This window comes from Haplochromis burtoni, unplaced genomic scaffold (genome assembly GCF_018398535.1).
Source record: "Haplochromis burtoni strain Fernald_Lab_line unplaced genomic scaffold, NCSU_Asbu1 Contig_222, whole genome shotgun sequence".
In the NCBI taxonomy this organism is placed as follows: Eukaryota; Metazoa; Chordata; class Actinopteri; order Cichliformes; family Cichlidae; genus Haplochromis; species Haplochromis burtoni.
Genome location: NW_024582583.1, coordinates 768,404 through 781,062, shown reverse-complemented (window position 1 = coordinate 781,062; position 12,659 = coordinate 768,404). Strand labels below are relative to the sequence as shown.

Here is a 12,659-nt window from a genome sequence, read left to right as displayed (position 1 = left end):
TCATCCCCTGTCCTCGTTATTTTCTGGAGGGTCATAGTGGCACTTGACCTGTGCACACCCTGCGATCACCACCGTAGAACTGAACCTCATATCAGAAATCATCACAACATCAACCGTGGGTTTGATGCCAGGAGGAGAGCTCCGTCAGTTTCAGGGACTTCGTTTAGTCAAATATGTGAAACGTATGTGTGGAACCCAGCAGTTCCACGCTGACGCGGCGTAAAGGTGAGGGGCGTCACACCTGGCTGTTACAGCCCATCTGTTTTTACCTTCGGCCTCATTTTCAGCATAAACTGCGTAACAGTGAAGCGTCTGAAACACGACTTATAATCCGAACCTGCAGGTTCCTGCTTCCTGTCCTCACACAGTAAAAACAACACTTTTTAATCAATGCTGATCTTTATTTCCTCCAGGAGACAAACGGCAAACAAAAGGCATGTTTTACGTTTTCTATAGAAAACCTGACAGTGCCACAGAGGTCACATGACCTGCAGCCTCTTTAACACTGAAAAGCTGGAGACAGAAATGTGCTTCAACGTTAGTGTGGTCGTCAGGCGGCGACTTACATTTGAGAACATCCCCGACATCAAACCCTCGACGCGCTTCAGTTTCACTTTTCAAACACGATTCAAGTCGTTATTGTTCCTCCTTCAGCAAGTTCACACAAAACGACAGAGAAAAGAGTTTTTAAAACAATCAGAACAGCTCCGCCCCCCTCAAGCGAGGACGCTAGACTCATCAAGATAACGTCACGGTTAGTAGAAACACACGAAACACCTGCAGGCCGACAAAAGTCCTCTCATCATTAGAATGGACCTGCCTCTCTATTATTATTAACGGTAAGTTGAATGGCCTGGTTATGTAAATGACCGTGTCATGTGACAGACTGACCTCTGACCGAGCAGCAGACGCTTCCTCGTCCTGTCACACAGATGTAAACACACATTTGGTTCCTCGTCAATAACAAGTTAAGAGGCTTAAACGGCCGGCCGAATAAATCTGTGTAGATGACAGCAGCGCAGACTCAGGTCGGGGTTACTCCCCCCACGCACGCACGCACGCACACACACACACACACACACACACACACACACACACGCACAGTTTACTGGTTACACTGGTGTAAAACCTCCCGTGTCCACTAACCCGTCAGCACGGTCATCGTTGACCGCAGCTGTACTTAATATTTTGGCTGCTGTAACAGGAATCCAGCTTCTGATTGGTTAATTTCTGGAAGCCTGCTGAGGGCCCTGTTACGCGCCCTCTTATTTGTAACACCTGGCTTCATTTAAACAGGACATACTCGCCAAACCCGTTTTACTCACAGAGGCTTCAGTCGGCGCACGCCATGACCACAGACCTGCAGCAGCTTCGATGGCGTCTGGTGCTCGCATCTGTTTTTCATATGGAAACGACGTCCTCGGGGCAGGAAGTCGCCGTCAGGATTTAAATAAAATCAAGGCACCAACTTTACTGTCCTCTAAGTGATGAACGCCGGCGTAACGCCATGTAATCATGCAATTCAGAGTAATCTGATTACAATTTACATTTTTCCCATGATGAGAATCTTTAAATATTTGTGTGCAGGCTCAGCGGTAAGTGTAGGACATGTGCAAGCAAAAAACCAAAGCAGAAAAGAGGCTGTAGGTGTAAAGATGGGATTGGTGTTTAGGTGTAGACAGGTGTAGACAGGTGTAGATAGGTGTGCTGATCAGAGCTCAGCAGCAACAAGGAAATCTGCCGAGGTCTACGAGTTCAGCTACCCTGCACCCGAGTACAGGATGTTCAGGGCTGCACCTCCCAGTTTGTGTAATTAGTGAAACCATTTGTCCTGAAAATGTTTAGTAAAGTCAGTCGTTGCCCCCCCCCGCCCCCCCCTCCATCACTGTGAAGAACTCGTAAAATCCCTCTGGAGCTTTTATTTTGAAATCCGGCTGCTCAGTGCAGTTTGAGTGGCATCAGTCACAAATTGGTGTTTTGTTTAAATTAAAGGCTCGTCTGGACACTTCAAGCACACAAGCATCATCTTACACGAGTGTGATCACAGTGAGGGATTCCCGGGAACAGCCCGTTCCTGCTTCAGTTTTCACTATTCCCGATGAACCCTGCAGAACCCTTTCAGTTCCTCAAAGAGAAGAAAGAAAACACTCTGTGGCACTGAGGATGGAAACGAGTTTAACTTGATGAACTTTCATTAAACACAGAAACAAAAGTCCTGCCTGACTCTGTGCAGCGCTCCTGGTAACCAGTCAGCATCCCAGGAGGGCGCTTCCAGAACGTCCAATGAAAACCAAACCGACCGGCCTCCACAGTGAGGTCGTGTTCTCAGGCAGTGCCGGACCGTTTTCATCACTGCTGCCGAGATCCGAGCGTCCGCCGCGCTGGGTCTCCTCCTCCTCCCCCGGCTGAACAGCTCAGAGATCCAAAGGCGGCCCGGCAGCCGCCTGAGAACACGACGTCAGCCACACCTGACTCAGGTGATGTTTCTGATTATTATGGACCTGCACGCAGAGCCGTCTGATCCCAGGACCGCCCACTCAGCGAGCTCAGTCCTTCACAGAAGTCCTTCTGTGGATCCAGAGTCTGGACCCACAGACAAGCAGGCGGTTTGCCAGCCCGCCACGAGGTCTGTACAGGGATAGTCCACGCCCCCACACCGCACCGGCGGTCTACATGAGGGCGTTGAGGTGCCCCGAGTGTCCCACAGAGTTCAGCATCAGCGCCCTCTGGTCCAGCACCTCCCTGTCCCGGCCCAGCGCCGCCCTCTCCTGCTCCACCATGGCTCTGTCCCGCTCCACTGCCGCCCGCTCCCGGTCCAGCCACAGCCTCTCCGCCTGCACCGCCGCCCTCTCTCTCTCCAGCGCTGCTCTGTCTCGCTCCACCATCTCTCTCTCTCGCTCCAGCGCCGCCCTCTCCCTCTCCACCATCTCCCACTCCCTCTCCAGCCCCCCCAGCGGCCCGTCGCATGTCTCTGAGCTCCGCTGGTTCTGCTCTGCGCCATCTCCGAATGCATCCGGCGCGTAGTCTGAGGAGGACGGGCGGGAGGGCGGTGGGGCAGGGGGAGGTGCGGGGGTGGCGCGGGGCCTGAGTCTGGGAGCGGGGTCCGGGTGCTGATCATCGTCCTGAGTGACGGGGGCCAGGAGGGGGGCGCTGCTCGCCAGCCGGCCCTCCATGGCTTCGTTCATAAGGTGAAACCACGGCCAGGAGGAGGCGCCGTCTGCCACGGTCTCCATCCCGACAGGAGGGTACTTCAGGTCCTGAGGAGAGCAGAGGATTTTAGAAACACGCAGCCACGAGCAGCTTTACCGAGGCGGGGAGTTAGTGACGGCCTACCTTGTACCGCCTCTTCAGATTGTCCCACTTCTTCGCCATCTGGTAGGTGGAGACCTTCCCCTGCAGACCGAGCTCCTTCAGGATGGCTCTGACAGGAAGTGAGGACACAGAGTCAGGAACGCCTCGCTGCTCCGACATTCACCCGCACGGGAGGGATACTTACTTCCAGGCGGCTTTGGCGGCGTTCCTCCTCCCGGTGAACAACGCCTCGTTAGCGGCTCGAAGTTTAATCATCTTCCTCGTGTCCTGGTCGGTCACTGCGACGCACACAGGTCGACAGACAAGTCATCAGTGATTTTATGCTGCAGTTTCAAAGTTTTCAGGGTTTTTTGTGCTGCATAAGTTTAATTTCAGGTATTTTAAATTTGTTTAAAAGATTTTTTATGTTCTTGTACTTTAATTTATTCAGTTTGAATAAATATCTTTTATTGATATCTGTGTATTTTGATAACAATTTTTTATTCATTATTTATGTTCAAACATTTGCATAGATTTCATGTGTTTACATTTTAAACCACATTTTTATTAAATGTTTTTTCAGTATCTGTATTTTAACACACGCGTTGTTATTATGATAATATATATACTTTCCTTATTTCTGTGTGTAAACATTTTGTCTTTATTTTAATCAGTTATTTCTAAAGTTTTTATTTTACTTTGTATTTTATTCAATTTGAATTTTGTTACATTTTTCTTTGCAAAGCTTTTCAGCGTTTTTTTCTCACAGGATAAATTTCAGGTCTTATTATTTAGTCTTAACAGATGTTTGACTTCCTGTCTGATGTTGTCTTTGTTTGTATTCGTTTGGTTTTTGCCGTTTTGTATTTTCTTAAACGTGAAAATTTTTCTTAAACGACGTGAGCGAAGCCTCGAGGAGGTTTGAGGGCAGCGATCGTCACCGGGCCGTGACCACGAAGAAATCCTCTCACTTTTATACGTCGGGTCGGAGGGCGTCGAACACTCCTCTCCGCTGGCGTCGATGTAGGTGACGTTCCCGTCGGACTCCGCGTTGTCTCCGCCCACCATGCTCTCCAGCTCCGACACGCTGCTCCTCTCCGCCATCAAACAGTCTCTGTCGGGAGGCGGGGACGAGCCGAACACGCCGTCCTCCTCGTTGGTCCAGACGGGCGTCACTCGGGGAGCTTTGCCCGTCAGACGGCCTTCCAGAGCGTCGCTCATCAGCTGGAACCAGGGCCACGAGGCCGGGTTGGTCTGACCCTCCATCCCCCGAGGAGGAAACTTCAGGTCCTGCAGACGCAGCAAACTCACGTTTCAGTGAACGCTTGAGGCGAGCAGCAGCTCTCTGCGGCGCTCTGCCGATTACTATCAGAGAGCTGCAGGACACTCAGGCGTCTAACTTTATTTAAACAGGTCCGACTGGACAAAGCAGGTTATAGGTTCACATGCAGGGCACACGTTACTGCGAGTCACCTGAGAGTCATCGAACACACCAACCACATTTCCTTCAGTTACTTTAACAACCTTGAGGTCAATTTAAAACACACCCCTCCGCCTGCACACGACTAACGTATCGACGGCGCCTCAGTCTCGAGCGATCCACTCACAGACTTGCGTGTCCACACCGCCCACCTGCAGGACTGACACTACAGTAATTATCTCAGGACTGTTGTCACTGCCGATCAGGAAAAACTGGATTTGTTGCACGTGTGGAGAAACAGCTCAGATCAAAAGGAATGTTTTTCTCGCTGGTGTAAATGTAAACTAGCAGAGCATCGACACTGAAGCTGACTTCCTGGTTTTAACGCCTGAAGCTCGTAAGCGTCTCACACACACAGACATTCACAGTGGAGACGTTTATCCGACCCACAGTGCAACAGGACAGCGTGCCAACGATGAGTCTCTGTAAAACCTGACATGTTAGCGTCTGTGCACCAAGTATTTGTAGGTAAAAATATAACAACACTTATTTAAATACAGGCAAATTAGTTATGAGGACAACACCGCCTCAGCTGAGGGCTAAAAAGGATGCGGCGGTAACACGGGGTCACATGACCTGAGGCACGCTGCTCAAACTGCTGCAGGGATCTCACCTTGAATTTGGTCTTCAGGTTGTCCCACTTCTTGGCAACCTGGTCAGGTGTTATCTTCCCTGTCAGACCCATCTCCTTCACTATTCCCCTGCACGCGCGCGCACACACACACACACACACACACACACACACACTCACACACACACACACACACACACACACACACACACACACACACGTATTACACACACAGAAACGAGCGCAGTGTTTTCAGCAGACGCTCGAACGCTCGCTCACCTCCACGCCGGTTTGGCAGTGTTCCTCCTGCCGGTGAACAGAGACTCGTTAGCAGCTCGCAGCTCGATCAGTCGCCTTGTGTCGTCTTCGCTCACTGTGAAAAGAGGCGAATGCAAACGTTACTTTGAGGCGTTTCCTGCACGGCGTGCATGAATACGATCGGGTGACATCGTTTGTTTCGTTTAAAAACTTCCTACGTCCTGATTCCAAACGACTCCAGAACTGAAGCTCCGAGCACAACGAACTTTTAGACCAACCCTCGAACCAAGACAAACCGGACCTATCACATGACCTCCTGGGCAGCTGATTGGCTGTGCTTTAATAGTTTTCACTTGCACATGTTCCCTTCCTCCCTGATGCCTACATTCCCCACAATCCACCCCGGCTGCAGCGCAGGACTAAGCTGTGCCCCTCAGTCTCACTCTGCTGTCTGAGCTCCGAGCTGATCGATTATCCTTACGTTTGTAGGTGAACTCGCCCATCCGGTGCAGCTCGCCCAGAGCCGCCGATCCGTTCTTGTCCTCGTTATCAACCAGCAGGTCCATCTCAGACTCCGTCAGAAACTCGGCCATCCCGCCTCGGCTCCGGCGGGCTCGCTTCTTGGGTGTCGGGGACAGCGACTCGCAGTCCTCATCTTCATCCTCCACGATGGGAGTGAGGATGGGCGCGGCGCCAGCGAACCGTCCCTCCATGGCGTCGTTCATTCTGTAGAACCAGGGCCAGGAGCTGGGGTTGGTCTCCACGCCTCGAGCGGGAAACTTCAGCTCCTGGAGAAATGACAGGACGTCAACACTGCCACCATCTGCAATTACCCACGATTCACAGGGACGCCGCCGATTCGGCTTTTCTAACTATTGATTATTAATTTATCTAAAAGACGTACAGCATTGTAGAGCTGCAAAGAACACATGAGTGGCCGTTATATAGTTGCAGTTCCTCTAACGTCCACTTGAGGCACCAAAACTGACATTAACAAAGAATCCACTTTTTATGGATCGTAACCCACTGCGGGTTACGATCTGGACGGCGACGCCCCTTCGAGTCGTGGAGCTGGAGTGAGAGGACGCACCTTGTATCTCCTCTTCAGGTTGTCCCACTTCTTGGCCAGCTGGTCTGTGGTCAGTTTGCCCTGAAGGCCGAGCTCATAGAGAATCGCTCTGAGAAAATCAACAAATAAAGTTATTTGAATCGGAGCCGAGCCCCTTCAGACCTGACCAACAATGAACATGAAGGTTTGGAACTGTTTGTCTTCGGCAGCGTTGGAGTTATTTTAGGTTTTTAAGTCTTTAAAAAGATGAATTTCTCAAAACGCTGCACGAGTCCTGATTAATTTACTCAGGTTGGTTATTAAGTTGATGAGCCTGCAGCAGAGCGCCGTGAGGAAGTGATCTGGAAACATCAAAATGCATGTACTGGTCAATGCTGCCCCCTGCTGGTGTATGTTTGAATTCACATTTGGACAGGAGGGATTACAAAAGGTACCTTTAAGTCTTTGACAATGATCAGAAAAATAAACATTATTAAATGTCTGAGACGCTCTGCAAATAAAAACAAGAAATATTTATGAAACCCTAATCTACAAAAAGTATATAAAAAAGTCCAAAAACTTATTTCTTATCAATACATTCATTTTATTTTTGGTAGTTTTCTGTAAAAAAAAAAAAAAAAAAAAAAAAAAAAAAAAAAAAAAAATTATATAGGCAACAAAAAATTAATGACTGTTCCTGATCATACAGGGCCAAACTCAAGGCACACTTTAGGTCGCGGGCCAAACAAGATAAACATTTATTGAACACCTAAACAATGTTTTTAAACATAAATATGAATAAAAACAGACAGGAATATTATTCCAGATTAAATAAACTTAAAAAAAAAACTTTAAATATTTTGCTCTTCATAAAAATATATCCTGTCAAAATTATGCAAGTTAGAAATATGAACATGCTGCCAAAACCCCAGAAAAAGTAAATGAAAGCAAACACAAGGTTGGAGCCGCATGTAGACGGAGCTGGGCGCTGCTGCAGGAGTGGAGCTAATAAACTGTGCGGCCATTCAGTGTCGTACTTTCCCTGAGTGCATCATTACACTGCAGCTGCATCTGAATCTGCACAGGTGCAGCTCAGCAAAGTGCGCTGACTTGGTTCAACATTACTGCAACAGGGAAAGTGAGGCAGGCTGCACTGGTGCATTTGTGACAGCTTCACTGCATCACACATGTCCATGAACTGACAGGTTTCCTTGCTGAGCTCAAAAACTCTGTTGAGAACTTTTATCCCGAGTCAGCCAGCGGAGCTCTGCATGAAGGAATGTGGGCAAACTCTGAATCTATTTCCCACATAAAAGACTGAAACTGACGGTGATTTAAACTTTTAGCTCAGATAAAATGTACGGTCTGCGTCGCGGTGATCATTACATGCTCCATTTTTAGGACTTTACCACACAGCGTTTCCTGGTGTGTGATGCAGTGATGTGCTGTTAACTCACCGGTACAGTCCTCCTGCATCTTTACTCGCATCCTGCGGACTAGTCCGCTTTTTCCACCGCACAGCACCGGCGCTCCATCTGTTGTAGGTCCAACAAGTGTGTCCCAGGGCAGTTTCACGTCGTTACACTTTGCCATGCGTTTTTAAAAATGTCTTTCCCTGTCGTTGTCCCGTGCATCGATTTAATGTCCAATATTTCCTCTCCACGGATGAAGCTGGCCAGCTGTGCAGTGTCCATCATGTCTGTACTTTCATCCACAGAGAGCATGCAGTGAAGTTTTTGCTTCTTTCACACAACTGTGTTCTTAAATCAGTGACCGTCTCACAAACCCGATCAGCAATTGTATTTCTGCTCAGGCTCACATTTGCTAAACTCTGCGTTTTGTCTGGACACAAGCCGTCCACAGCTTCATCCTGCAGCTCTTCAGAGTGGTACCGGGCTGCTTTGGCTCCTCTGCTACGATAAAACTTGCTTTCACAACAGCTTCACTTTGTGGTTTTGCTCTGGTGACGAACGTCTGCTGAAACGTCAGATTCTTCTTCAGCTCTTCTACTTCCTGTAGTTTCTGCGTTTCGGTTTTTCAGCTTATCCTGACGTTTTGTCTCGTAGTGCCGTCTTAAACTAAATTCCTTCATTACAGCCACATTAGCGCCACTAATAAGACTCACGGTTTACCAGCATGTCTGTAAACATATATTCAGCCTCCCACCGGCGCTGAAAGGCTCTGCTTTCAGAGTCAACTTGTCTCTGCACCATCGTGAGAAGTAGCTTGACGCGGGAATGTTCCCAGTTAGCCTAGCGCTCAGCAAGGAGGCTGCAGCGCTGCATCATGGGATCTGTAGTTTGTATATTACTAGCGCCTCATATCGCCGGGCCATGCATAACAATAATAATACATCTATATAAAATGATCTCGCCGACGTTCGATTCATTAGGACCACATCATGTAACGGAGATCAGTGGAGCCTTTGTTTACTGTGACCAGGCCACAGCTGGACGGGTGGGAAACCTGCTGTAGAGGCTTGAACTTCAAACACGCCCAAAAGATGTTTGAAAACATATTTTCATGACATTAAACCGTGCGACTATCCCAGGAAGTTGATTCCGTTTCTCACACTGAAAAAAACACTCCGAACAGGTGATTTCGTCACCCGGGTGACTGAGCGCGCATCAACACAATATGACAAATTATTTCTTTAAATAAGATCCACGTCAATAACAAATCTGAGATGACGGAAATAAAAAGACAATAACAAAATCAAACCAGAAACCGGTTCAGACCTGGTTCAGGTGCGTTCGACTCACCTCCAGGCCGGCTTGGCTGAATGTTTCCTGCCAGTGAAGAGCGCCTCGTTGGCTGCTCGAAGTTTGATCATCCTCTCAGTTTCTTGTTCGCTCACTGTCAACAAGAGGTGGGGGGTGGGGCGGAGCCATTAAACACTCGGTCCTGCGTGAGGTGTGATTATACCTGATGATGTCAGCCAGGTGCGTCTGCCTACTTTTATACGAGCACTCGGTCATCCTCCTCCAGCCCATCGGGATGCCCTCAGGGGGCGGAGCCTCCGTGTGAACCCCCCCATCATCCGCTGCTGTTTCAGCTGCCACCGTGTCCTCCATCTCCGTCTTGATGAGGAACTCCAGGATGTCGGTGTTCTCCTGGTTCTGATTGGGCTGGCAGTTGCCACGGTGACCAGCGTTGCCAGCGGTCTCTGGGCTCAGCACCAGGTTGCTGTTGTAGAGGCGACCCTGCATGGCTTCATCCATGATGTGGAACCACGGCCACGACTCCACAACGCCCCCCATGTGGTCCTGGCCCTGGTATGGCTGCTTCAGGTCCTGGAAAGAGGAGAACAGTGACCCCTGCAGGCTGAAACAGGGACGTACAGTAAGAGCTGCCTGCAGGCGAGCGTCAGCAGAAAAACTGTTCTGCAAAGTGCGTCACAGAAAGAAACGTGCCAAATAAAAAGAATTAAACATGAAGACATTTAAAGGTCTTTTTCCTCCAGTCGACTCCCTGAAAGATTCACCAAGAAGCAGACAGATGTGCTCATCGGAAAAATCTAATTAAAAACAAACAAACAAACACCGTCTCTCCTCATGTCTGAAAAAGTAACTGTCCCCAAAACCTGATAACTGGTTGTTCCACCCTCGCCCAGACTGATTTAAGTCCAGACTCGTGGTGTTTGCTGGTTGAGATCTTCAGCCTGCTTCACTTTGTCAAACAGCTTCTATTTAAAGGATTTCTGAGTCACCACTAGGGATGGGTACCGGTATCCACATTAACTGTACTAACCAGACCGAAAAGCAGCACACATTTCGGTGCTTTGTTTTCTTGAGATGTCACACACTTTGGATTCTAGCCAATCATTTTACGTACGTGCGTTCTTTTAGAGCAGAGCTAAAGATTAAAAACGCCCAAGGCGAAGCGGTCAAAGTCTGGCTGTACTTCACAGCAAAAGATGCAAACTCAGCAGCAACAAGTGCTTTAAGCTGATACTGTGATACTGTCAAAGGAGGCAACACCTCGAATCCGATGAAACACCTGGCGACGCATAGCGTTTTTTTTAAAAGCCGAGAAATGCGCCGTATTTGATAGCTTGCTGCAAGACCTCACACCGAGCACATCTACTGCGGGTGTGGTGCCTGTTATCGACCCGGAGTTAGCAACATCCCCCAAAAACCCGAAGAGGAGAGTCCTGGCCCCTAGCCCTGCCAGTGTAGCAGAAATGATGAGGATGATGATGCAGCAGCAGCCATTCTTCTCTGCGTGAGTAGCTTAATGTTGTTGGTGTGTAATTTACGTTGAGTAGGCTAACCACGTTATTACATTAATGCATGTAAGGTGAACTAGCAAACATCATCATAGCTACATGCGGCTGTCTTCTTGTTTGATGGCAGATGCTCCCTTCACCCTGGCCAAAAAGGCTAAAATGACCAAAGAAAAAGCAGAAAACAGCTGAACATGAGAGGTTTTTGGACAAAGTTTGTTTTTTCCATTGTTTAATCACCGGTTCGAGCACCGGCTTGGTACTGGTATTGGATAAAACCTAAACGATACACATCCCTAGTCAGCAGGTCTGACAGGGATCAGGGCTGGGAGTGGCAGTGATACCGGAGTCTTTGCAAAAACATGAGGATGATCAGTTAACTTGTGAGTTCACGGGGGGGGGGGGGTAATGACTTTCACAGACATGAGGAGAAGAACAGCAGCTACATGGCATCTCATGTACCTTATATTTTGTCCGCAGGTTGTCCCATTTCTTGGCGATCTGGTCCGCCGTCAGCTTCCCTTCCAGACCGAGGCCTTTCAGGATGGTGCTGAGGAGACAGGAAGCAGGACATGAGCACTCACTGAGGCCGTGGGAACTTTATGAGGGTGCTGCGACCGGTCCTGGCCGCTGGCACCCGGATCTCTCAGGTTAAACTGCTTCTGCTGCTCCTCGGTCACCTGTCGCTTGCTCAGGTGAGTCCAGGAGCAGGCGGGCTCATACCTCCAGGCTATCTTTGCAGAGTTCCTCTTCCCTGTGAACAGGGCCTCGTTGGATGCCCTGAACTCGATCAGCCTTTTCACATCCTCTTCGGTCACTGCAGGCAGGCAGCGGAGGTCAAAGGTCAGCAGCTCAAACACATGGAGCAGCACTTTTAAGGGTACAGGTACTTACTCTTATAGGAGTTCTCTGGGAAGTGAGGCAGCGGGTGGGGGGCCGGCTCCATGGTGATCATGAGAGGACACAGCTAGGAGAGAAGGAAGGAAGGAAGGAAGGAGGGATGGAGGAGGAGGAGGAGGAGGAGATGTGCTGTGTTCAGGCCCGATGCTAACTACATCCGCTAGCGCATCCTGTTGCTCCTACAACGGGGCTCCTCCGTCCATCACGGGGGCCGGGCCGTGTCTGTGGGCGGGGGCCGCTGTCTCCTCCCGGTGAACCGTTAGCGGCCAGAGGCTGCAAGCTAACTCAGACGGCTAAAGCTAAACAACAAACAGACCTCGGAGCCGGGCTTCCCGCCGCACAGAGAGACACCGGCTCCTGTTAGCTCGGCTCGGCCCTGACCTCCGCCTCCTCTCGGTATCTTATGTCACCTCCTCCGACGGGCGGAAAAGCGTGAATTAAAGCGTCCCCGTTAACGGAGCTAGCCTGCATCCCGACGCTCTGCTCCGAGAGAAGGGTACGCTCGATATCTCCACCCGGGCCTGGCCGCTATCACCTGACCTCCGGCTCGAGAGGGCGGGGTCAACACAAACACAACCAGCTCGTTTTTTCCCCGTGTATTATTATTATTATTATTATTATTATTATTATTATTGCTTTTTTTTACATTAAGTAAATATGGGGATTTATAACATATATATGGATATAAAACAGGACTGCCTGAAATTGTAATAACTAACTTTCGCACTTTAGTGGTAAAAGCTTTTAGGCAGGAAGGGGTTCAACTCCAGGCCTCGAGGGCGTCCTTTAGACCTGTGCTTGATCCAACACAGCTGATTTAAATGGCTAAATGACCTCCTCAACATGTCCTGAAGTTCTCCAGAGGCCTGGTAATGAACTCATCATT

General features: G+C 49.3%; 1 protein-coding gene across 2 annotated transcripts; it reads right to left on the bottom strand.

The window, feature by feature from the left end:
• Window positions 1–380: 380 nt before the first annotated feature.
• Window positions 381–12,602, bottom strand: zgc:171459 (uncharacterized protein LOC562056 homolog). 2 transcript variants are annotated; one of them, XM_042226690.1, is made up of 13 exons: window positions 11,768–12,602; window positions 11,554–11,690; window positions 11,336–11,423; window positions 9,605–9,941; window positions 9,411–9,504; window positions 6,691–6,778; window positions 6,082–6,388; window positions 5,622–5,715; window positions 5,385–5,472; window positions 4,263–4,581; window positions 3,497–3,590; window positions 3,334–3,421; window positions 381–3,257 (listed from the first exon to the last, which is right to left on the bottom strand). In XM_042226690.1, exons 4-13 carry the CDS (start codon window positions 9,906–9,908, stop codon window positions 2,670–2,672), a joined length of 2,064 nt encoding a protein of 687 aa, XP_042082624.1. In that variant the 5' UTR covers window positions 9,909–9,941; window positions 11,336–11,423; window positions 11,554–11,690; window positions 11,768–12,602; the 3' UTR covers window positions 381–2,669. The 2 variants fall into 2 exon arrangements, with proteins under 2 accessions (XP_042082624.1, XP_005937006.1); XM_005936944.3 differs by having other exon boundaries at window positions 11,597–11,690; window positions 11,768–12,601.
• Between the last annotated feature and the right edge of the window lie 57 nt (window positions 12,603–12,659).

Coding starts and splice junctions, on each gene's coding strand:
- zgc:171459 (XM_005936944.3), bottom strand. CDS start 11,828: ATGATCACCATGGAGCCGGCCCCCCACCCGCTGCCTCACTTCCCAGAG. Junction 9,505..9,604: donor GACCGAGTGCTCGTATAAAA/GTAGGCAGACGC, acceptor TCTTGTTGACAG/TGAGCGAACAAGAAACTGAG. Junction 3,591..4,262: donor CTCCGACCCGACGTATAAAA/GTGAGAGGATTT, acceptor TGTGCGTCGCAG/TGACCGACCAGGACACGAGG.